The 27,315-nt window shown below is 36.4% G+C and overlaps 1 protein-coding gene across 1 annotated transcript in view; it reads right to left on the bottom strand.

The window, feature by feature from the left end:
- Window positions 1–620: 620 nt before the first annotated feature.
- The window catches only part of pcyt2 (phosphate cytidylyltransferase 2, ethanolamine), a 54,773-nt gene continuing 28,078 nt past the window's right edge, over window positions 621–27,315 (bottom strand). Inside the window, exons 5-13 of the mRNA XM_039739147.1 lie at window positions 23,259–23,343; window positions 21,621–21,665; window positions 20,205–20,343; window positions 17,657–17,739; window positions 16,990–17,067; window positions 15,166–15,231; window positions 8,043–8,108; window positions 7,733–7,821; window positions 621–5,121 (exon numbers count right to left, since the gene is read on the bottom strand). Coding sequence (XP_039595081.1) covers window positions 4,986–5,121; window positions 7,733–7,821; window positions 8,043–8,108; window positions 15,166–15,231; window positions 16,990–17,067; window positions 17,657–17,739; window positions 20,205–20,343; window positions 21,621–21,665; window positions 23,259–23,343 — 787 coding nt within the window. The 3' untranslated portion in view covers window positions 621–4,985. The remainder of the gene's footprint in view (window positions 5,122–7,732; window positions 7,822–8,042; window positions 8,109–15,165; window positions 15,232–16,989; window positions 17,068–17,656; window positions 17,740–20,204; window positions 20,344–21,620; window positions 21,666–23,258; window positions 23,344–27,315) is intronic.

Genomic DNA, 27,315 nt, shown 5'->3' with positions numbered 1-27,315 from the left:
TGGGATTGCTTTTTTGATCCTCAGACATGTTGGAGGTCTTGAACTGCCTACAGTACCCTAGGGATTTGGTTTACATACAGAATATATGCTGTATGCAGGTTTCGCTCCGAGAATGTTTCCAGCTAAAGGGCACACTTGATTCTAGATGATGAATTTGCTCAGCACAGAATGGGGTATTGTTGGGGTCTACTCCAAACTTCATTTAAAGGTTATTCCCTCCTGTTTTTTGTGTACAAGGTGCTTCTTTCAGCAACTTGTGGAATGTCCTTAGACAATATAGACATCAAATTACAACCTGTACCAGGATATTAAAAGACAAGACACAACTAACTCTCTTCCAAGTCCAGCTGAAGCCTTGTTGTACACTTTACCAATTTATAACACTTCAACATTTCATAGAAACACACCACCTCACTAGTTACAACTTCCTGCATGTGTGGCTGGCCAGTTTGCTTCACTCCAAGATCAGTGGGACAACAGTTGATGTATGTTCTGGAAACATCCAGCATCATAAGGCAGAACTACAAATTAGGTGCAAACAGAACACACAGAAAAGCACAAAACAGCCATTTGTTATTAAAAGTATTAAAAAAACACAAATGAACCACAAGACAAGAATGCAAAGATTAACAGGCCAATCACATTTTTTTTATTTTTGTTTTATCAAGTCAGGTTATGACATAACAAGAACATGACCAACAATTTGTTAGTCATATTTAACTTTTATGTACAGTATTGTCAAATTCAGAAAACTAGACAGAACCAAACCCACAATAAGCATGTTCAATAAAAATGAGACAGTATGTCTGTGCTCACATCATATCTTACCAGCAAAGCAGATGTACAACAGATAGTGCAGATCTAGGAATTAATGAGTTTTCTTGCCCCCTCACCCCCTTTAGAAATACATGGTCCCAAACACACATCAACAAAAGAATCATGGTGTTAGCAAGCATTCAGGAATACAAACTGCTATACCGTCCGTTGCAATGGCTGCTAAGAACATTTCCTGTCCAAGGGGGCAGGTGCAGCAACACTAACTGAAAGTAAAACAAGTGGCATTTGTCTCTACTTGTTATCTGAATAAACCAAAAATGCAGGCTCTCTGGTTTTGCCAGCTTCCGAGTTATTTTCAATGTATTTCGGGCATAACAGCTAAACTCTCTAATGCGACAAGACCAGCTAGTGAGCCACACCTTTACATTTAACTTAAGTTTGACATACACACTGTACATATATCAACTGGGCTAATTCTACCAAACTATAACCACCCAAAGCTGGCCTATGCTAAATACTAGGCAATAATAAATTAAGTTCCATAAATTGGGGGTCTCACATTTTTCGAAATGCGTTGTGACTTTTGGGTTTTACTTCAGTGCAGCACATTAGAACCCACAAGCTGCACACTAATGCAGAAATACTTTCATGCAGAAATTTCCAACAAATAGTCAGTTGTTATCGCACATTTCAAAAGTAAACAATATTTAATACATAATAAAAATGCTACAAAAGTTAACATATTTTATTCTGTCCTATTTATTTTAGGGACAGTCTTAATTCTTTACAAATAGTGTTTCACCTCTCAGTTGGTCATGTATTTGCTATGATATTAAGACCAAGAGACAGTTAAGCTGATCAGGAACAAGCCTCACAGCCAAATGTTAAATAACTCCAAAAATAATAAGCAGAAATTACTGTATAATAGTTTTTAGATTTTATTCAAATATATTTTATATACTGTACATTCAACTGTATACTTTAAAAGCTTTAAATTATGCATTTTGTTATGACATAAAGATGTTTTATTCAGAAAAAAGTGCCAGAAATGTACATATACTTAGATAGTTCCTAGCAATTCACTTATTATTTAAAAATTAAACAGTTACAATTTACAAAACAAAAATAAATAAGTTAAAATTTCAGGCTCTTTAAAAAACATAAGGGTACTATGGTGCATATTTTGATGATATCCAAGGAAATTAAACTGATGACTAATAGTGTTTGATAAGTACTTAACATTCCATTAGCTACCAATGCAAACATTTGTAAGTGACTACGTTCACAAAGAGGTTACCTGCAGTCCAAGAGGACACAAGGACGTGCTGGGGTGCAGTAACATAAATTGATGTTAACGCAGCTTTCCTGACATCTGTAGGGTTAAACAATCTATTATAAATTGCATTATATTTTGTGAAATTTGGATTATACATGCTGCAGCCTGAGAACAGCCTGCCCAAATATAACACCATTAAGACATTCTTTCTTAATTTTGCATTGTTAACATTACAGCATTTTTCTTTCTATATAATGAATAATTCTGAACAAATCTTAAATTTCAAAACTTATATCATGTTGATCAGCAGAACATTCCAAAATATTCCAGGCTTCACACAATGACTCAGCAACCTTTGGGCATTTGCCACAGACTACAGAAGTATCTCCTCAGGAAAATACCATTAAAATTACTACACATTTACATAGAACGTTATAACTTAATGTAAAAAAAATAAGGTCTTATAAATAAGTAAAATCTAGAATGGATTAGCAAATAACCTTTGATTTAAAAAGCAAACCAAAATTAAATGCAGAAATGCAGAATCTTTATGGTTTTATAGATACAGGCTTAAACACTTCAATATTAAGTAGAATCTACCATCAACCAAAGCTACAAATGTATGAACTTCTCACAATCACTGTAGTGTTTTATAGCATTATCAAACATTCAGAGGCCTGAGGGCAAAGCAAATCTTTTTATAATACCAATCAGGTAAAGACCACTGCTGTATATAATCATACAACAAGTTGCACTTAGTACCTTACTCCTTTCTAATTGATGTTACTTACAGATGCAGGAAGGCATAACAGCAGGAGTTGGTGCCCGTACAGTGTTAAGATTCTTGGGCTTGATTACAGATTCAGTCACTACACTGGACAAAAAGCAGGTCCAGCAGTGAGTGTGAATTATATCACAAGTATCAATTCAACCCATCAATGTTCTGGATCCATTTTACCTAAATTCAGGGTTACTCCAAGGACTACATTGACAACAAAGAATGCGAAGTCTGCACAGGATGCTCATCTTACTCTTGCATACATCTGCCCTCACTCAAACCAGGCCAGTTTAGAGTAATCAATTAACCCTAACCTGCATGTGGTTGGGATGTTAGTGGAAAAACTGAGTAGCTGGAATGAAACAGTGTGACCGAGCAAGAATTTAAAACCATTGAAGCTCCGAGACTACAGAGCTAGTCACTGTGCAATTGTGCTAAAGAAAGCAGCAGTTTCTATAAAACATGTTTTTACCTGGGATATACTTGACACTCGGAAAGCTTCCACAGACGCATCATGGCTGCCACGCGTTTGTAACACTTTTTTGAAGTGTTCTCTGAGCACATCGTCAGAAATTAACGCGACTTGTGTGCAACTTGCAGTTCCAATTAAAATTTGTGTGGCAGTGTTTTTAAGTTTTGGTACATGACATCAGCATCGTTGCTCACCATCAACATGACTCAATGTGCGTGCTTCAATGTTTGAACAGTTTCATGTGTTGAAGCAAATCATCAAACTTAAATGCTGACATAGAGAAGTACTCATGGTATGTTTCTTCATCCATTTCTCACATAGGTAATCCAAGCTTTTCAAATTCCCCATCGTAATGGCACAATATATTTAAAGGTTTCAAATACCATCTTCTGTGTCACTGTTGCTATCTTTTTTTGCACCTTTGCAACAGCATCAGAATGCAAAAAATTTTTATCTTCAACATCTGTGGTCTCTCAACTCACAACACAGTGAAACCAGATGTTGTTTTCTCACAGCGATAATTTCTCACTCTGCCACCAGGTGGAATCTTCCAGAATTACATAATGCACGTGCACAAGTTTTGTCAGTACACTGCTTGCGTGGAAGCAGTGTCCACAAGTGTTCAAGCTGCGTAACATCAAGTATATTCTGGCCCTTACAATGCAAAGGAAATAAGTCGTTTCAAACTTAGTACCAGGGGACACCCACGTGAACACAGTACCTACTTTGTGATATACTTCGTTAATCCCCAAGGGGAAATTTTATTTTGCATGACCTTTGGGAGTCAGAGTGCAGGGTCAACCATTGTATAGTGCCCTTGGCGCAATTTTCAGGTTAAGGGCCTGGCTCAAGGGTCCAAAAGAGTAGGATCCCTACTGGCAGTAATGGTGCAGATCCTTACACAAAGAGATGCCATTCTGCCTTAATTAAAGTCCTTGTTAAATTATACACAGTATTATTTTTTTGAATTGCCATTTTTGTATCAATCTTCAGTGGGGTTTCTTTCAAATTACAAAGGAACTTCTAAAATGTTTTCATGGTGTACATAACAAAAATAAAACTGCTTTGTAGAACTCATTTATCAAGGATTACGATCTCATTTGTTTAAATGTAATTTAACAGCACACGATGCCTAGTGTTTCCTTTGGAAAAAATTACTTGTGACTTTTAGAGGAAACTACTTAATAATTAGGAAGCAAATACCAAAAAAGGAAATAATCATTCAATAGAAAATGAATTTGGTTCCTGTACTATTGGATAGAAAACAACACCTTTGTCATTTTCATTTTAAATGTTATTTCCATAACGACTCTCCAGAAAGAGAGTAGCAAACAACTGACTGATTTAAAATGAAGTACCACTACAGGCAGAAATTTGTCTCCTCTTATGAAATGGGATGGAATGAAAGCCACTTGACACAAGTATCCCTGGAAAATTTAAGAAGCCTAGTTCTGGAGTGATACAAGGTCAACACATATGTGCTGAATTTTCAAACACATGGCTTTAAATCAATCCTTCTTGAGGAGAGAATGTGCTTTCAACAATAAGTTTATGCAAACAAGTGCAAGATTTTCGGTTTAACCAGGATGAAAAGTTGTAAAATGCCACATAGGTAAAAAGAAGAAACCAAAATATTTGCAGGGAACAGCCTGCTTTCAGTATTTGTTCAGTTTTAAGCTTATTTAATTTTCTTGTTCTTCATTCACCACATTTCTCCTGTCTTGCAGCTTCAACTCTTTCTCTTCATATTTTTTCATGGCCTGAATCACAGCCATTTCTTTAGCTTCCTTCTTTTGGTTTCGAGCTTCAAACTGCAACCTGGAAAATAATAATGAAAATTAATTTAAAAAAAAATGTACATATCTGAATAAATGGTATACAGATTGTTTAACTGATATAATATAGCTTGTGGCTAAAGAGAGAACTGCAAAACTGAACTTCAGTAACCTTCTAGCTTTTCAGGAAAATCTTAACACTTTTTGCACTATATTATAGGAATCTCTACATAACCAAAGCTAAATATTTTGAAAGGTGAACAGCCAATCAATCAAGGCTAACAAGTGTAAGACAGTATTGAATTTGAAAATGGACTTGTCATTACGGGCGGCACGGTGGCGCAGTGGTAGCGCTGCTGCCTCGCAGTTAGGAGACCTGGGTTTGCTTCCTGAGTCCTCCCTGCGTGGAGTTTGCATGTTCTCCCCGTGTCTGCGTGGGTTTCCTCCGGGTGCTCCGGTTTCCTCCCACAGTCCAAAGACATGCAGGTTAGGTGGATTGGCGATTCTGAATTGGCCCTAGTGTGTGCTTGGTGTGTGGGAGTGTTTGTGTGTGTCCTGCGGTGGGTTGGCACCCTGCCCAGGATTGGTTCCTGCCTTGTGCCCTGTGTTGGCTGGGATTGGCTCCAGCAGACCCCCGTGACCCTGTGTTCGGATTCAGCGGGTTGGAAAATGGATGGACGGATGGACTTGTCATTACTGACTGTAGATATATATATTATAGAAAACTGAGGAAAAAAATGAAATTCATTTAAGACACATTTCTTTAACAAACTAAAATCTACTTACCATAACATCACCCAAAGATGTGTGTTGATTTTTTTTACATCACGATTATTATACTGTACTATAATTTAGAGGTCTGAATCATAAAATTTAAATATTATCTTTACAGTACATATTTAATATTAACATTTATCCATCCATCCATCTATCCATTCATGTCTAATCCACTTATCTAGTACATAGTGGTTGTGAGTTTTTGCTTATCCTAGTAGCACTGGGTGCAAGGTGTAAAGCAAGTACTGATGAGGCCCAAGTTCATTGTATACTGGACCAATAGTAGTACAGCAGCCAAATTACCTGACATTCATGTCTTTTGGAGAGAAAGAACAACCAATGCAGATATGAGGAAAATATGGAAACTTCATACAGAGAGTGCCTGGACGAGGATTCAACCTAATTTATAAAACTGTATGATTTCAACCTTGAAAATATCCGAACGCCAAAAAACAGGAAAATGTGTAGAGTAAAAAAAAAATAAATAAATAAATAAATTCAGATTTATAAAACATGGTATGAGAATTTTTCTATGTAATTTACCATTTATAAATCACACAATCATCTTGTAAATGTGCATTTGTGAACGCAGCTCTAACCACACCCGGTTCCACTCCGAAACAACCATGAATGAACTATGCTAGTTAACCTCGTTGATATGCAGTCGCATACATATAAAGCTCATTACATTTTAGCTTTAATATGATGTCTGTCAAGTTACCACACATTCTAATAATGAGTCAGTGATATGCATTACCATGTATGCGAGTTAGGTTTACCAGGTTTGACTGCATTTCACTACTTGAAGGGTCTGTCATTTCCCAGTTTCTCTGAAATTTTGTGAATGCAGGGGTCAGAGTTGTCGTAAATATACACCTCTTCTCCCATCCAGTTTTTATTTATAAATCTTGATGTTTGCATGGTAAGTTGTGTATGCACATTACGAGCCTTTGTATGTGCATACATTTTTCTTCGTTTTTAAAAGTGATTTTGGGGGTACTGTTACATGGAGAAGCGAATTATATTTTTCTGGTTTCTAGATTCAGTATGTCATAATGGGCAGCATGGAGGTGCAATGGTAGCACTGCTGCCTCATAGTAAAGAGACCAGGGTTCGCAACCTGGAGTTTGGATGTTTTCCTTTGTCTGCATGTGTTTCCTCTTGGTGCTCCTCCCATAGAGGTTATGGTGAATTGGCTAAATTGCTAAATTGGTCCAAGTGTGTGTTCACCCTGTGATGAAATGGCGCCATGTCCAAGGATTGTTCCTGACTTGCATCCAGTGCTAGTTAGGATAATCTCTAACACTCTCCATGATCATGGTCTGGATTAAGTTGGTTAGAAAATGACATGACATGACTATGTAATTTTTTATTTTCATTTAGTTTTTGTGGTTATCTAGAGAGTATTTTGTTTTTATTTTGGGGCTGCCATTTTGCAGGTTAATTGTCTAGACTCAACAGGCAGTTACTAGGGGTATGGTCTCAGATCTCATGCAACATGCATCATCCATTTGATGGTATAAAAGCCAACCTAAAACTGACTGCAAGATCCAAGATTGTGGATACTGGGAAAGCAACTTTTGTCGGCTGCTTATATTTGGTGCAGTGTTGACTTCCAACTCTTGATAGCGTTTTTTTTGGTGCTGGACATTTCTGACTTCTTGGTTCTGACCCTTTTCTTCATATCTAACTATGTTTTTCTCCTGAACCTGTAAAATATGAGATTCTTCTTGGCCTGTCATGTACTTTTATCATGGTAAAAGTAAACAATATTATTAAGAAACTGTATAATTCAATACTGACACAAAATAATAAAGCAAACACTTTATCTGATGCTTGGTCAGAGTGTGTGTGATGTCCCTAAAGAAACCTTGTACCTGTTTTTGATTATTCTCTGCACAATATCATCTGTTGTTAAGCTGTTTCCGCTGTTCACATTTCGGAAGATACCCCTTTTTTTTGGCTCCTGCATATAAAGCAAAAGAACAAGTAAAACATGAGTGGAAGGAGCTTTATTTGTAATGCAGTCGCATTTACATACTGTAATTAACATATTAAAACAGAAAATGTTTAATAAGACATGTATTTTAAACTCAGTGTTCATTTTCACATTACAAAGATTCTGTACTTCACATTTGACATGCTGAAAGTGAACAATGAATATGCATATATCTTAAAACAAATTACCTCATATGGATCTGAATTATCTTTATCGGGAATAACTTCAGTTCTTCCATGGCAAACTAGGTCAATCTGAAGGAGAAGGTAATGCCCATATTGTAATACTACATAGCAAAAAATAGGCAAATCATGCTATCTAAATATTATTAAAGAAACCATGCAAACCACAACAGTGCAGTCAAATTTTAAATCATGAAGAAAATTAGAACAGTGTATGCCAACTGCTACTGTAATAGGAGCCCATCTCTTACAAAACACTGATGGAAGCAGATTAAAGGTAAACTTCACATTAACCATAAAACTATGTCTTCACATAGAGAACTACAGATATATGCAATATGCTTGAGACATAGGGGTGTGCGATATTGGAAAAAAAAAAAATATCTCGAAATTTTCTGAGACTTTGACGATAACGATAATTCCAAGATAATGTAATGTATTATTTGAAATTATATTGAATTATATTTTTGTCATCTATAGCTTTACTTATCAGGTCTTTTTGTATTTTTAAACGTCATAATAAATAAGATCAATTTAACCTAAACTGCATTTTATAGTGGAACCCCAAATTACTCACCAATCGCAATATGAAGCCTATGCCCAAAACAAGGTAGCCTTTTCCAGTTATTAATCCGTAGTGCACTGACAACGTTAGCCCTGCTGCCTGTTGTCATGCAGACCATGCGGTCTTATCGCAGTGACCAAGATGCCAGCGCATCTTTCAGACCTTGTGCAATGATGTGATCTTGTGGGAAGTAGGATGTTTGCAAACAGAAGCTTTGCAGTTGCCAGTTTTCGTCAATGAAATGCACCGTCAGGGAGAGGTATGGCTCGGATGTTCAGCTTGACCATAAATCCGTTGTTGTGGTAAAATGGGAAACCGTTTGCAGTTTATGCGTCAGAGTTTGGTGACACGAATCATACAACTTATGCAGAGCTGTTTGACTGAAATATTTTCGGCAAGGCAGTGTGTACCTTGCGTCTAAAGTATTCAAAAGTTGTTTAAAAATATCTCTCTCAACCACTTGAATTGGCACCATATCTTTTGCAATGTAATTGATGACGACATTTGTTATGTAATGCCATCTGTTGCTTTTCTTGTCGTAAGGCACTTTTTTTGCAGAATGAGTCCGCTAAAGTTTGCTGAGTGTGTTTTTGTGCTTGTACCTTGGTTACTTTAGACTCGTGCTGGACAGTTGACTCCTTAAGCTTTTCGTATTCTTTGTGGTGGTTAGTTAACAAATGGTGAAACAAGTTAGTTGTCGAACGGTCTTTAACAACAACCGATTTACCACATAGTTTGAAGATTGCCGTCTTTTGAGCAACATCAGTCTTTTCAAAACCAAACCACTGCAATGCGATTAGAATGAACCACATCTGGCAATTAATTCTGACTCTGACTCTGTTTGTTCACTCATTTTGAGGTACGGAGCGACGCTAACTTGCGGCTTGCTGGACGTGCACGCCTAAGCAACTCGCTTTTACGCACGCACAGTGGTCAATACTGTTTCATTAGTTAATGCACTCTGTGTTTCTTTTTTTATTGCAAAGCGTGTTACATACTTGATAATTTAATCTCGCACACCGTTAAAACAGCAATTAAGATATAATCATAAACGATGTATATCGCACACGCCTATTGAGACAGCACAACTGATAGCAGTACTTGGGCAACCTAAAATATAATTTACAAAAGTTAGGTGAATAGGAATTGACAGCCTATGCTGGACTGAATATTTTCATGCCTAAACTTCTCTTCTTCAAATAGTGTTCAGGCTTAAAACTTCAAAACTAATATGCATTTCACCAATTATATTGTGTGAAACTGCATTTCCTTTATACCGCCCAGGCACAATATTTGTCTTGTCATAAGTTTGTAAGGCTACATTAAACAAAAACATTTTTCTTATATGAGAGCCTTCTTTTAGTATTGAATTTAGTATTTTAGATAGATAGATTAGATAGATAGATAGATAGATACTTTATTAATCCCAAGGGGAAATTCACATAATCCAGCAGCAGTATACTGATACAAAAAAACAATATTAAATTAAGGATTAATAAAAATCCATGTAAAAACAGACAATAACATTGAATAATGTTAGCATTTACTCCCCCGGGTGGAACTGAAGAGTCGCATAGTGTGGGGGAGGAACGATCTCCTCAGTCTGTCAGTGGAGCAAGACAGTGACAAACGTATGTCACTGAAGCTACTCCTCTGTCTGGAGATGACACTGTTCAGTGGATGCAGTGGATTCTTCATGATTGACAGGAGTTTACTTAGTGCCCGTCGCTCTGCTACAGATGTTAAACTGTCCAACTTTATTCCTACAATAGAGCCTGCCTTCTTAACAAGTTTGTCCAGGCGTGAGACATCTTTCTTCTTTATGCTGTCTCCCCAGCACACCACCGTGTAGAAGAGGGTGTTTTTATTATTAAATAAAATAAAAATAAAACTATAAGCAACGTGAAAAACAAAACTAAACTGAAATTAAAATTGCATACTGAAAAACTAACAAAAAATTAAAAATGGGTGGAAACAAATCAATTACCATGTTTACCCATGTGGTAAGCATGTATATGGTGTGCACTTGTGAAGGCGAGCATGCGTTTCAAAGTACAGTGATCCCACGCTATATCGCGCTTCGACTTTCGCGGCTTCACTCCATCACAAATTTTAAATGTAAGCATATCTAAATATATATCTCGGATTTTTCGCTGGTTCGTGGATTTCTGCAGACAAAGGGTCTTTTAATTTATGGTACACGCTTCCTCAGTTTGTTTGCCCAGTTGATTTCATACAAGGGACGCTATTGGCAGATGGCTGAGAAGCTACCCTATCAGAGCACGTATTACGTATTAAATAAAACTCCTCAATGATATACGATATGCTTCCCGCGTGGTGCTTCGCACACTTCAAAGCTCTAACAGCTCGTATTGATTTTTGATTGTTTACTTTTGTCTCTCTCACTCTCTCTGACATTCTCTGCTCCTGACGGAGGGGGTGTGAGCAGAGGGGCTGTTTGCATTAAGGCTGTTTGCTTAGAAGATACGGATGCTCCTGTAAAAAAATGCTGAAAGACTACCTTCACATTGATCCCTTCATTGTGGCCGCTTTATCGCGGGTGCTTCGTATTCTTAAAAGCCCAACAGACCTATTGATTTTTGATTGTTTACATTTCTCTCTCTCTCTGACATTCTCTGCTCCTGACGGCACTCCTTTGAAGAGGAAGATATGTTTGCATTCTTTTAATTGTGAATGTCTGTCTTGTCATGGAGCACAGTTTAAACTTTTGATTAAAGGGTGTTATTTCATGTCTAGAGGGCTCCAATAATGTTAAAAAACGTATTTAGAAGGTCGGAAACAGGTTTTCTATGCTCCAACTGTGAAAATATTAGATTTATAAATAAAGAATACTACTTCGTGGAAATTCATTTATCTGTCTGGAGCGGATTAACCGCGATAAACAAGGGTTTACTGTATAACTGTGCTGAGAATATTTATAAATAGTGTGTGAGAGTTTCTAAAGACTTAAAATATATAAAAATAACCATACAAACATATGGTTTCTACTTCGCGGATTTTCACCTATCATGGGGGGTTCTGGAACGCAATCCCCGCGATCAAGGAGGGATTACTGTACATTTTGCTGTAGCTCAGAAAAAAATATAATGAGAATCAACCATTTAAAGTGTGTAAGATAGCTCTAAATACTAGAGAACAGATACACCTTCTGAGATTAATTATCTCCTTAATACTGTGCATCACAACAAGTACACCTTATATCTCATATTCATATGCTGCAGGATTTCATCATGGTAGGACATTTACCGAACAGGGCCCAAAATCTGGCCAGCCTATGACATTGACAACTGTAGAGCAAATCATAACTGAGAATCAAATGGTGATGGTGCATAAGATAGCAGACAAGCAGTATTAGTAAAAGGCAAGTTGAATCTATTAAACTTGAGGAAGGTCTGTCCATGTTGGATGATCAGAATTTTGCTTCCTGAAATGAAGCATCACTGCGTTCTATTTTCCAAGGAGGATTTTAAACTAATGAATTCAGACTTGGAGAAATTTTAAAGAAAATACTGTTCATGTGGCTTGTATTTTAAAAATAAATCTCGTCTCTACTGATGTTTCTTTTAATTGGCCGGGCTTTAAATATTTTAATCATCCTTCTATTATAAACTGTATATCTATCGATCCATATAAATATACTGTTACGAGCCACTTTACAACTTCCACTTCCTTCCTACACTAAAAGTGACTTAAAGTCAGAGATTAAATACAAGTCACCTCTAAGCTGCAGTTTGTACAGGAGAAAGTAACAGGTAGAAATAACATGTAAAAAGTTGGTCATACTGCATATTTCTTATTTACTAAGATAAATGTGGTAATACCCAGGTTTTTACTTCATTCAGAATCAGTGTTTCTGTTATGTATGAAACACTTTTTGATGTGATAGGCATATGAAGTTTACCCTATACCTTACTCACATATTAAACAAAAAAATGTTTCTGTCTCCCTGTTAAATGTTCCCTCTGGTCCATATACTGTATGGTTTAAAGGCTTAACAATTAAATAAACTGGACAGAACTACAGTACTAAATAATTAAGGGGTACAGATACAGTGCAGAAAAAAATATTTGTACATTGTGAAAAAAATGGTCAACAATGGAAATGAAATTGAGGATACTGAAGAACAATCTTGTTCTAAAATGTTACAATTAGTTGTGTGTTATGTAAAGAAACAAGAAAAACTGTTATTCAAAACATAATCTGGAAGTGTTTTCAAATTATGTAATTTATTGCCTTCAAACCATTATTTGTACATCTGGCCATTCATAGAGTTGAGCATATATGTCACAATGGGAGGAGTTCCCAGTGATAACGGAGATAGTTTAACACAATACATAACAACAGATGTTCCACATAGGCAGGTAGTTGGATGTCCTTAGTATCTACAAGTAGCCTTGGTGATCATTCTCCATAAATGCATTTACAGGCTTAGTTGATTTTCCCAACATGGCTAAAACTGCTGAATTATCCAATTAATTAAGGGAGTCATAAAATTACACAATAGAGTCTTTCTGTTCAAGAAAATTGCTTCCAGACCTGATATGAGACACACTACCATGCACTACATAATTCAGAAATTCAAGAAGTCCAGTGAAATTGTTAGTCTGGAGGAAATAAGGAAAAAAGAAAGACCAGTACCAGAACAGAGAAGTGCATCAAAGAGTTTGCCATGAAAAACCAAAAGTTGTCCGCTCCACAAATTGTAAAGCAAGTCAAGGAGGATACAGGAATTCAGGTTTGCACACAAACAATAAGTGAAAGGCTCAACTAACATGGGCTGCATGGAAGGGTCTTTTGTAAGAAGCCATGTATTAGTATAAAGAACAAACAAATGAATTTGAAAGACATGCTGCTGGGGACATGGGAGAGCCTTGACCCAGCCATTTGCAACACCCTTGTTAAAAGCATGCCCAGGAGGCTGCATGCTATTATTGCTGGCAAAGAAGAGCCTACAAAATACTGAGCAGGACTTTGAGAAAACTCCAGTGGCCAGGTGTACAAATAAACGTTTGAATGCAATAAACTTCCAGATAGAAGTTGTTCTTGTTTCTTTACATAACATAAAAGTAATTGCAACATTTTAGATAGTTTTTACATTTTGTTCCTAAATATCCATCCATCCATTCATTATCCACCCTGCTATATCCGAACTACAGGGTCACGAGGGTCTGCTGGAGCCAATACTAGCCAACACAGGGCACAAGGCAGGAAACAAACCCCGGGCAGGGCGCCAGACCGCCGCAGGTTCCTAAATATCCTCAATTTCATTTTCACTTTTGACCACAGTGTGCAAATAATTATTGGCTGCACTGTACGTACATCGTATTTCATTTTTGAAGGTGACAATAACCCTTGCTTTCCTAAACACTAATGCAATGTGTTCTTAACACATTCATTCTTCATTGTTAAGAGCTACAGTTCATCTACCTTATTTGACATCAATTGAACATTGCCCACTACAATGTTCAACAGAACAGTTCTAAAATGTTTTCACTTTGCTTTTACTCTTGCACCAGCATGTCGCCTCCTCCTTCCTTTGGACAAACAACTCTTGCGGTACAGTGAAACTGAGCTTCTTAGGCCTTCACGATCACAGCATATGTTTAGGACTTATTTTTTCTGGTGTTGCAGGCATTAAGTACATTTGGGTCTTCTTTGCTATTCCTGCCAAGTTTGCAGTCCGTTTGAAGTATAGTCAAAACTAGCCGTTAGCTGGGTTTGCATGTATTGTTGATCAACTCAATTTTCAGTAAATTAAAAACCCATTTATCTTTTCTGCCGTTTCACAATAAGGATACCAGGACTCAAAGCCCAAATGATACCCAAGTGGAATGTGCACGTTTTACCCATACCGAGAGACTTCCAGGTGCTCCAGTTTTCTGTCAGAGACTAAAATCATGAGTGTTAGGTGGACTGCTGATGGTAATCTGGCCCCTGTTCTGTGTGTTTAACCTGTGTTGGGCTCATTCCTTATCCAGGGATTGTTCCTTATCCAGGGATTGTTCCTTCTTTGTGCCCAATGCTTGCTGTGATAAACTCAAGTTTTCCCACAGCCCTGCCCTGCCCTGGATAAGCAGGTTTAGAAAGCAGATAGATAGATGAAATCACACATACTATTATAAATACTTTCAGAGCAACAGCATATCAATAAACAACTGCAATTCCATAAGATGGACAGGTTACCTCCCATTTAACTAAACTCAACATATATGAGTTACAAAGTGACATAATTAGACTAAAGAAGGCTGGTTTAGATTAATAGAAATACAAGTCTGCAGACTATTGAAGCATTATTATGACTAAAGCAACACTACAGTACTAAATATTGTTGAATTCTATGAATTTTTAAAAACATAAATAGATAATCTTCTAATAAAGTACATATGCAATAGTGTCTACAAGTGCTCCAAAAAATGAATATAATACTATTATACATGTGTTGGGAAGCCAAATGGACTGCATAAAGTTTAAATTATAAATTATAAAAGCAGTATTAACAAAGCAGTTCCTGCTTCTTACATGAATCTTAGCTTTGGGGTTTACCTTAAAGTGGTCAAGTAGATCAGAAGTAACTGCATAAGGTGCTCCAATGACAACTTCAGATACATACTACAATGAAAAAGAATAAACTGTTATATGCAGTTTAGTTAAACATTGAATCAGTCTTGGTACCTATCATATTAAGCACAACTGTACAATTTTTTCCAATAATGTGTTTTGCCCTCTACGCCTTAATCCTAACACATGAAACATTTTATTCACACTCAGGGGGATGTCAAGTTAAGATTGTACACTGGATGTTCTTTTTCAGACCAGAAGAGAATACTTGAAGCTTTTTGGGGATTTTCACTATTTTAAGGGATTATTATACTCCTTGCAGTATAAACAATCAGAGATAGGTAAGGGAATGAAGAATGCAGTTGATCTGTCAATATGCAATTCTGCATGCTGCAATGAAGGTGCCATAAAACTAATATGGCATTTAATTGTTCACTGTTTCATCAATTGCAAAATAGACCAAGACACGAATTACAAAGAAGAGAGAGGTGATGTACAGTAGTGCTGGGCAGTATGACCAAAATTTAATATCAAGGTATTTTTCAAAATTATACCGGTTTCATGGTATTTGACGGTATTTTTTCCCATGCACAAGTGGATGTTAACCACATTTTCCACTGTAATTACTGCAGTAGACTGGCTAAGAATAACCTGTTCCACTGTCATGAGAATTGTACATTGTACAAAAAAAAACATTTTTATGTGCCCACAAGTATTAATACAGGTTTGCATGGTGCCATAAATTGATAGTTTTCAAGGGGTGGCACTAATGAAGAGAAGGAATCACATTGCATGACAGTTGCAGTCAAAATATAGAACCTTTTTACTGAACAAATTTTGCAAATAATTTAAACTATAATTCAGACAACATATTTTCAACCATCCAAAGAGGGATTTAGACTTAGCAAAATATCCAAAGGTGCTTGTCAAAAGTTGTATTGTACTGAACATGTCTTAGAAAAAGAATAAATAGTAAATATTTTTTGTAACCCAACTACACTTTCTGTTAATGTTAACAATTTCTGTCCACTAACATGTTAGCTATATGGATTTAACGGTGTTGGTTATCTTGATCCACTGCTTGCTTTTTTTTGTCGTAGGCAGTACCTCTAGCAAAAGCGTCTACAAGTGACATCAGACTCGAGTGTCCTCTAGCTTTTTCAGTTTTACCTGAGGAAATGGAGAGTGCCAATCTTAGTTCCATACATTTATGGTACTCCAAAGTATGTTTGCAGCTAAGGTGGTGCAGCAAATTGCTCGTGTTACCACCTCCAGTGAAAACTTTAGCTCGACAGCATTTTTAGTAAATAGTTATTTTGTCCACATCCAACCTTTTAAAACCAAAGTATCTCCAGACAACAGACACGGCTCCTTTTTTTGGCAAAAGTACTTCTGTGTCATCATATTCAACTTTTATCGTCTGCTCCTCCTTCAGTTTTGGAATGTTCTCTGTCCAATGTCACCGCTCAATACCTCCACTAATGCATGTACTCTGTTGCATGCGTGCTTAGTGGTGTAGCAGTGAAAAAGATCCCTCCTTAAACAGTTTCCCGCTGCGCCTCGTTCCAAACGTTATTTAGGCTATTTAAACCGGTGTTGCGGTATAAGAAAAATCCATATCATAACAAAAATAAAAAACATTTTTCAGTATGAACCAGTAGACCTCCCAGCACTAATGTACAGCAGAATGACTGTCAGCACTTACAAAATCCATATTTTTTTTTCTGTTGAATGCCACTGAAACCAGTTAAAATGGATAAAACTAATGCCATTTAGCAAATAAATGTGAACTGTGGACACTGCACTCACCCTGCAAGCCAGCACACTAAGTGTCCGCTCATGGATATTCATAATAGGATAGTTCTTTCCTTTGTAACGATTCACTTCCTACAAGGGAATAACAAGCTGGTTACCAGGGTGTCTATCAAACCTGTTTGGGAAACATTAGGGAATGCTTTTGTTAAAAATTAGGGGCATAACATATCAGAGAACATTTAGAATTGTATAATTTGCGCCAATAACTGAGATGAAGTCAATAAACTGCTAACAAATCCTATTAAATACAGCCTTTTGAAATAAATTCACTAAGATTTTATTTTCTATGAACTATGTTGAAATCCAGTTTCATATGTGTGAACTGTGTACTTGGTAAAGGTGTTTTTCTGTTATGCAGAAATATGTAGATTTAGAGAGAATAGCCACACAGATTGCCACGGAAGTGATTAGGAAACATAATTTCTAGATTTAAATCAATTCTGAAAAATGTTTTACTGTAGTAGTCATTTTTAATGTAATTTTTATAATGTACAAATGATTCAGTCACTTCAAGAGCTATAATGAATTAGTCAATGATGAGATCTTCATTCCAACTTCAATATTAAGTGTGTATTGTATATTTAAACAATTATGTTACACAAAATACTGAAGGGTGCTATACTATAACATCATGAGCTTTTCTAAAAAAAAAAAGATTTACCTGATCAAAATGAAGGCCAACAATAACGTAGGGTCTTTCAGAAAGCTTAGAAACATTTTCCAGGAAATCAACATGACCAATATCTATTAACAAGCCAATTAAGGATAGATGACATTAGTCTGGTTGAGGTTGGCAAAATAAAACCTTATCAACTAAAAAGACAATAGAAAGCAATACATTATAAATAACCACTGATGTTAATGAATTATACAGCAACACAAAGAACTTCATCCATTTTCTAAATTATTAAGTATATTAAGTAAAAAAAATACAGTTTAATGTTAATATGAAATTAACCCTAACCCAACTACCATCTATACCACCATGTTTCAGAAATGAAGACTTTACTTTAAATTAACTGCTGGCATTTACAGTATGAATTCCCTTCACAATTCTCAACACTTCCAACTTGTGACCTCTTGGTGTAAAGTACAGTATTTTAGATTAAAGAAATCTTTAAATATTTTATATTATTTTATGCCTGAATCAGAATCAGTCTAGTATCTCATATCTTGGGACTTACTCTAGCACTGGTAAGTCTTTGTTGTAATAAGGATGCCAAAACTGCACACAATATACTACTGTAGCCCCACAAGTATCGTTTATAATTCAACAATAGACTCCTTTGTCATGTGTTTGAAACAAAATGTTTTGTAATATAATATCTTTCACTTAATTTCTTATGTACAATATCTCTGGTTGTGGGCAGTGTGTAACGGTATTGGTTGGCTCCACCCTCAGCGTAGCATTCGGGAGTCTCTGGAACCCACCTCAACCCACCTCCACCCACTACTGATAATAACGTACCTGAGGGATAAGCCTAGCAGAAGAGGACACAACACAAAGCAAGGGGCGGGTGCAAAAGTGCTCCAGTGCTTTTACTTAAAACAGTCCAAAACCAAACAGTGTTCAAAAGCGCAGTTGCTCGAAATGTGCTGATAAATAAATAAATAATCCACAAAGTGTTCTGGTGATAGGGGAGGTTGCAAACAAGCCATAAATATATAATTTAAAACGGAGTTAAAAAACATGCAGGAGTCTCCTCTCTAAAAACCACAGTTCCCAGTACTTCCCTTTACAAATGACATCTCTCCAACTTATCCTATTTGGATCTTGCAGCCCAGAGAGACATTGATCAACAGGCGCAGACATCGTTCAGACCAGCTTGCCTCCCTGCCACCGATCCCTTAACATTCCATAGGGTGCTGCCAAGCCTTCTCACTTTCATCTTCCGCTACCATCACTGGTCTTGCAAGGAGGAGACCTTTGGAGTATTGTTGCTGTTCCTGTTCCCAAGCTGCTCAGCAGGAGCAACCTTTAGCCCCCTCTTGAGCACTGGCCACGCTTTTTTCCTTTCTGTCACACTGGCTCCCTCATGCTCCTGCCCTTCTCGCTCTCATCTGCAAATTTTTTCTTTTTATTTCTGGTAGTTGTTTCTCTGTCTCTCCATATTTCATATTCTTCCCCTTTATGCTTCTGCTGGCTCTTTCTTATATGCTTCTGTGGGCGCAGCATCTCAATCATGCACAGCAATAAGCTGATGAAGCAACTGAGACAGACCGCACACTTACTGCATCAACCTCCAGCAGCTACATGAGCTTGCAAACCCATGAAGAGTAAGCTGGCCAATTATTTACTTATTTATTAAAACAGCCCTTTTTCTAAGCCACTGAACCTGCTATACCACACATGACCACTACAACTGAAATGTTTACTTTCTTTCAGAAAAAACACAGAATTACTTCCATGAAATTTTACATCTACACAACTCTGAATTTTGCCCAAAAGCACCAGTCATGATTTTGTTGATTGCAGAGCATGTACTAACTCGTCCTACTTTAGTGTTACCTGCAAACTTAACTAGAGTATTCATAACATTCCTCTCTAAATCATTTATATAATTTAAAAACTCTTTGGAAAATAAAATTAAGATAAAACTATAATATGTTCCCCATAATCACGTGACTTTGTTGTTTATTCATAAATCTCTTGCACATCCAAATTTATGTTGTCTACTTAGGCATTTCTGTATTCAATATGTGTTGCAAGTTTATTTTTCTTTAACAACTGTTTCTGTTATTTTGTGCACAATAGAAGTTAAACTATCTGATCTATACTTACTAGAATCAGCCCTGTTACCTTTTTATATAATGGTAGTCTGCTAGATTCCTTTCTTGGAAATCACTCAAAAAATTCAAAAAATGTGTGATAAACGATTTTACGTCGAACAGTTACAGTTATATGAGCATTACAAATTATAAACCACTTTTTTGCTCATCCACTGAAGGATTCTTTTAAATTTACTGCGGCTTCTAAATTCTAAAATGAACTAATTACATTACTAAGTATAGATTTAAATTGATCACATGATCACACAGCACTTCAACCATATACTGCATATACTAAATAAAATATCATTCAAGTGTGTTTAAGACTTTGCCATTTCTGTTAAAAATATACCTTAATACATTAAATAGCTTTGGTGTTTCTATCTATTCTCCCCAAAAGCATAGTTTAAAAAAATAAGTAATTGAAAACAAAAGGATACGGAACAGATCAAAAGCTCCAGCCACATAAATAATGGTGTCTCCAGGCTGAGGCTCCTTTCCCGAAGCAAACTGTATTATTTTCTGAGATGTCTGCAAGAATTGGGAGACTCCAGTCCAGGGGCTATGACCTTTTGGACCCTGTAAAATTAGAAAGGTAAATTTGACTGTGTATTTCAGTACTTTCAGTATTAAGTACAGGGGAGAATAGACAAAGTTCTTATATTAGCAAATAGTACTGCAGACTTTATGTCATTAGCAGTGACAAAAATTACAATACAGAAAACAACCAATTTTGAAGAAAAACTCCACAAAACATCTATTAGGTTTCTAAACCTACTTTTTTTTTCTTTTAACAAGGAACAAGAGTCAATCTCATCAGCCCCATGCATAGCGTAGGTGCCAAAGCTGTATAGGATATCTGATGCACTCACAAATAAAGTGTTAATAAATGTAACACGCAAATCTTTGGAAAATTGGAGGAAACTGGAAACACTATAAGGAGATAGATCAAACTCTACACAGTATCCGAGCCAGAAATGAAATCTGGATCTCTGGAGCTATGCCAGTATACCAATCCTCTAAAATTAAAACATTTTTTAACAGTTTCAAATACTGTACTCTGAACTATCATGCTGTATGGAAAATGGCAAAGCAAAAATTGGAGCCCATGAACCTTTCCTTTTTAATTTTGACACTTAAAGATTATAGATGTCTAGGTTAATTTATTCACATGTACAGAGTACAGTGCAATTCTTACTTGAATATGTTAATCTACATGCAGTTATGTCCCCAACCCCTGTGTCAGTCAACCATTATAGTCTCCAGATTGACTGACTGCGATATGCAAAACCCTCTAGGTAATGTAAAGGGACCCTTTATATATTTGCCCTTTGACAGAAGGGTAACTTTACAAGAGGCAACAGATCTAATGGAATGCTAAGTTTCTGTCAGTTTACCAAGAGCATACCCTTAATCATCTGCCTATAGGCTGTAAAAAATGATGCTCAACAGAGCAATGCTGAGGCCATTAACAATTTACAGGCGGTTACCAATGGCCAGGAATTTGTGTTGGTTGACACCTAGGAGATTACATGAGGTCTTGTTCACTGGTGTTGCATCATACTTCAGCATTATCACAGACAGTTCTATAGTTACAAATAAAATACCTCCATCAGACAATGTTCCTGGGTCTTGGACATAAGTAGAAGGTAAAAATGGTCAGCATGAAGGGTGTTAGTGTAGCAGGTCATTTTGACAATTGCATATTAATACACAGGTTAGGAAAATATTTTCGGTAGACACGTTAATGGATACTTAATTTTGGGGGCACCATTAAATGCTTTAACTACTTTACTTACTTACAATGCTGCAAAATTATGGGGGGAAAATGATGAATAAAATATTAAAATGGTTACCTTTCCAAAGTTATCTGTGTGTTGCTGATAATCTGAACTATTGTCCTAAAAAAAAAAAAAAAGAATAACACAATACTATTTTGGCTAAATTTAACTGAAATACCAGTATTTATGCTTTTCACACTGATCCCTTAACTGTATTGGCATGCAGAATGCAATATGAAAAAAATCAACATTTTCCACAATGTTCTATACAATAACATGAGACAAGTACACTGCTCGAAAAATTAAGGGAATACTTAATTATCACAGTCTAACACAAAAGTCAATTAAGCTTCAGGAAAATTATCTGTCCAATTAGTGATTGTGAATCAACTTCACCTGCTTTGATGCAAATGAAAGTGGCAACAGGTACACTGGAGAGGCAACAGCAAGACAACCCCCTAAAAAGAATGGTTTTGCAGGTGGTTATCACAGACAATTGCTCTCTCCTAATCCTTCCAGATGGATTCTTCTTTAATTTTGAATTTTGCTTGTGTACTTGTCATTACTAGTAGCATTATGCGGTACCTAAAGCTGATTCAGGTTACACATGCACGTCCAGTTCCTCCAGGATGGCACATCCATATGTGCCATTGCAGGAAGGTTTGCTGTCTTCAGCACAGTCTCAAGAACATGCAGGAGATGCCAGTAGATGGGCCATGATACGAGGAGAGCTGGAAAGGTCTATAGAAAAGCATCATTCCAGCAGCAGGACATGGCACCTCCTCCTTTGTGAAAGGAGGAACAGGAGAAGCACTGTCAGAGCAACAGAAAATGACCTTCAGCTAGCTACAAGTGTGCATGTTTCTGACCAAACTGTCAGGAACAGACTCCATGAGGGCCTGACATCCTCTAGTGGGACCTATGCCCACATCCCATCACTGTGCAGTTAGATTACCATTCAGCAGAGACCACATTTGGCAGCTCCACCATTAGTGCCCTGTTCTCTTCACAAATGAGAGCAGGTTCACACTGAGCAAATGTGTCAAAAATGGAAGAGTCTGGAGACACGCTGGTGAATATTATGCAGCATGCAACGTCATTCAGCATGACTGGTTTGGCGGTGGGTCAGGGACGGCCTGGGGACGTCCTTGGGGGGTTGCACAGATCTCCATGTGCTAGGCAACAGTACTCTGACTGCTGGTAGGTACTGGGATGAAATCCTCAGAGCCATTGCCAGACCTTGCGCTGGGGCACTGGGCCCTGGGTTCCTCCTGGTGCAGGACAATGCCTGGCCTCATAAGGCCAGAGTGTGTAGGCAGTTCCTGGATTCTGAAGAAATTGATGCCATTCACTGGCCAGCATGTTCCACAGGCCTGCAATCCAGCTGAGAACCTCTGGGTCGTTATCGGGGAGGAGATATCCTAGTTGTATCAGTCTGTGATTTTAATTTTTGACTCTGATTTTCATTAAAATGCTGAATCCAGCCCCTCAGTGGGATAGTGATTTTTATTTCAATTGACCATTGCAACATCATTTTGTTCTCAACAAATTACACAGTATTACTCAGTAAAGATTATCCACCTGAATATTTTGTTCATTAAGATCCAACGTGTGATTGAAGTGTTCCCTTCATTTTTTTGAGGGGAAAAAATTAAGGGAACAATATTTTTCCTCTTCTCACCTAGATAGACCATTAGGAATAACACTACGTACAATGTTGCTGTGGTGAGCCTTGGTCATCAGAAGCATTCTGCCAACAAGATCGGTGGTGGAAACACCTTGAGTACGCTTACACTCCCTGAAAAAAAAACACATTAAGTAAATGTTTCTTGAGAGCTCCTACTACTTTATTTTAAAGGCTGTGTTACCATTGTTAATTGTGTAATGTAATTGGTTCACCAAAGTATTCAACATAAACTGGTTCACCTTTAGCATTTGGGCAAAACAATATCAGAAAACAAAACTTGGAAAAAACTAAAAAGAAAATAAAAAAATAACTGCTTAGGTATTGCCTTATACATCTAGTTTAGAATTTTGTCCTATTTTACAAGAATATAATTATAATTGTATATCATGTAATTAAGAAACAACAGCCTTAACATTTGACTTCAGTGTTACTTATTCCCACAGCCTAAAGGAGTGACCATAACCTATCATATCACTGCTTGAGGCTGCTACCAAACCAAAGCTGTAATTTGATTAATTATTTTTATGCTTTTGAAACTAATTTAATTCATATACAATGTGCTTCCTAAGTCTGTGAAACCTAATAGAGAACTATCAAATATAAACTGTTATTTTGCAAGTGTCTGTTATTAAGTAAAGCAGCACACAAATGTAGATTTAATGTTCAGATATTTAGAATTTACCTTGCTTCCACTCATGCATGGAATTTTCTTGGTTGCAATTTTGGTTTTAGATTACAGGTATTCTTACATTGGCAAGTAAATGCATGGCCTAAAGCTAAGGTATACGTAAAAGTATTGTGCCAGCAAATGTATTTCCCAACATACAAAAGCCTGGCTTATTCTTGATATCAGTGAAAAGGTGTCTCTTTCTGGCGATACTTATTATTATTTCTATTTCTAATACGTCTTTCCTGTTTAGAAAAGGAAAAAAATATTGCAAGTGGCAATTTGTTAGCATTTGAGTGATAAATAGACGTTCATGATACTGTATACCTGAAGATTGAAGTCCACACTAACATAATTGTGGGCATCAGTCACCAAACCATCAGTGTTCTCAAAGAGTATGGTCAAAGAATATGAAAAAAAAGTTTTTTCATTCCTAAAATTTGATACAGAGCAATACTTAAAAAAAAAAAAAAATACTATGCCTCTCAATTTTTCTATTCAGTGTCTGGAAAAGAATATAGACAAATACAGAAGCTGTGAATCTCACATCTACTACATAACACTAAGGTCTGTGTATCGGGTCCCTCAAAGCAATCGGATTGGTCAGTTTGGCTTATTTGTGATTGATCAGTTTTGCTTTTTAACGCAATCGAAAGACAAAGTTTAAGACACATGAGTAGGAGTAAAGGTGTAGAAGGCATGCCAAGAGTCACCTTCAAAAACAGGAGATATAAAAGTGGACAAGAAGTGAGCAAGGTGCCTCGAAACTACAAAATCTGAGAGAAGGCTTTACGGAAATGCATTTAAGAAAGGGAGTGCCAGTCAAGAGAGGAAAGGACCTGAAGGTAGACAGGGGAAGACATACCACATATTTTAAAAATTATTCTATTATCTGTCTTTGACAGGTAACATGGCTAGTAAAAAATAAAACACATTTGTCGTATTCACATGCACTGTATGTGATACTATCCCCTATGTACAAGACTGCAGTTTTGAAACAGGATCCTCTTAGTACAAATTACTACAAATTGGCAGTACTTACATTTTCATTAACTCAGTTTAAGACTTAAGACCAAAAAATTGTAAGACAACCTGAATGAGGAAGCTAAATCAAATAAAAAAAAACTGATATACAAAATCCCCACTTGTATGGAACAGTACTTTAAAGGTTTTTTTAATCATTTTATGTCAGCTTTTTCAAATTGCTCTGAAAGACTGATACTTCCTTTTTACACACCGAGATGTATAGATTAACAAGAAAATGTTAAAACATTTTATAGTAGTAAATAGAACTAGATCAAGTAAAGGGATATTTGAAATATTTATATTGCTTTCCTTCCTTCACTGTGTATTAAAAGGGTTTAGAATCCTACATTAAACCAAAAAATTTGATTTGTAAAATTTACTTTTACTAGTTGAACCTATTTCTAAACCAATCATTTATTAATTTTTTTTTATATGGCAATAAACCAAAACAGCAAAATATAGCAGGCAGAAATATTATTAGTACCTTTGGAATGCTTACAGGCAAGTAATGGGATACATCAGAAAAGCCAGTAAGTCATAAGGCTAAGCTGGCATTTACTTTACTAACACAATAGCTTCTCCAAAGATAGAAAGTCAACTTAAGCTGACTGCAAAATAAATACTATACAGTGAAATAAAACAAAAAAAAAATCAATGACTTTAATGATGTGGTAAGTAAGATGTTTTACAGATTAATATGTCTGGCCCATTTAAACACAATTTTCCTCAGATATGCGGACTGTATTCTTTTGAAACACCTAATTCATCATTGTCAGCTTCACTCTGAGGACCACAGACTTTGCCCAGTGCAATCGATTATTTTACTTTACTAAGGAAGTCTGTCATTTCTGGAATATGATGAGGTTTTCATTGAAGAAAGGAAGTATTTCCTCCAACTTCACAGTTTAAGGTATATACCAGGGGTCCTCAATCACAGTCCTGGAGGGCCGCAAAAGGCTAGAGTTTTTCATTCTAGCCAGTTTCGCCAATTAGACCTCAGACCTTGCTGATAATGAAACTTGGTGTTTAACTATATAGCTTGTTAGCACTTTTAATTACATTGTAAATCAGAGGTCCTCAATTAGATTAGATTAGATTAGATTAGATACTGTAGATTCACTTTTACAAAGGAACAACGAAATTGAAGGTGCAGTCCTGGAGGGCCGCAGTGGCTGCAGGTTTCCACTTCAACCAATTTTTTAGTTAGAGCCCATTTATTTACTACTAAAGCAATCCATTTTCAGGCTTAATTTTAGTTATCTTGCCTGTTACAATTCATAACCCTTAATTATCTATTTTAGTTTTAGCAGCAGTATTTAAAATTTTAATTGTTGCCTGTTTGGTTAATCAGACATTACTTAATAATAAAATGCTGATAACCAATAAACCAGCAGCTCTCCAGCCAAAGTGCCTCTTTTAAACATGTGCATATGCACCATTAAAATGTCTGTGTTAAAAAAATGCTTAGAAATAAATGAGAGGGAAATTGGAAGAAGAGTTAAGTTTAATTCTGTTCTAGACCAGAAAACACATGGATAATGCTCTCAGGTAAAGAAACTCTACACTGCAATTACAATTTATCTTGGATGAATGAAAACACTAACAAGGCATACAGTTAAATACTAAGTTTCATTATTAACAAGGCCTGAGTTTTAATTAAGAAACCAGTTGGAAGGAAAACCTGCAGCCACTGCGGCCCTTCAGGACCGTGATTGAGGACCCCTGGTATATACAGTACTAATGATGGTCCTTGCGGAAGACACTATATAAAATAAAGTTTGACTGGACAACTTCTCAGAGTTATACGTATAAATAGAATTTGGATGTATAAGAAACAATCAGTTAAACTAAGTCAAAACAATTTGGTATACACTATAACACAAAATTATTAATCTACAAAGTGGAAGGAAGTATCATGCCTTGAAATACTAATGTTATTACAAGCAATCTATTATCTTACATAGTGCACAATGTATTTAAAAAAAATCCACACAAGTAGAATCATTTTTTTTATGTTTTTGAGACAGCACAACACAAACTATAATCAAAATTATTAATTACACTGGCTAAACAATAAATTATTGTGTTGCAGTTCACCTAAATTAAAAGTCTATACATTACTTTATAAAATCAAAACCGCTTTAAACATGAAGTTAACATTTAGTATAAACAGATGTACATTATTATTGCCATACTTCAATACAGTACATGTGGAGATAGTGAATCAGGAAGTGCAATGGATTAGCAAGGAGGAAGTAAGGACAGCTATGAAGAGGAGGAAGAATGGAAAAGCAGTTGGTCCAGATGACAAACCTGTGGAAGCATGGAGGTTTTTAGGAGAGATGGCAGTGGAATTTTTAATCAGATTGTTTAATGAAATCTTGGAAAGT

Source organism: Polypterus senegalus, chromosome 17 (assembly GCF_016835505.1).
Source record: "Polypterus senegalus isolate Bchr_013 chromosome 17, ASM1683550v1, whole genome shotgun sequence".
In the NCBI taxonomy this organism is placed as follows: domain Eukaryota; kingdom Metazoa; phylum Chordata; class Cladistia; order Polypteriformes; family Polypteridae; genus Polypterus; species Polypterus senegalus.
The sequence above is the reverse complement of the archived record's forward strand: the minus strand, read 5'-3'. Positions and strand labels throughout refer to the sequence as shown.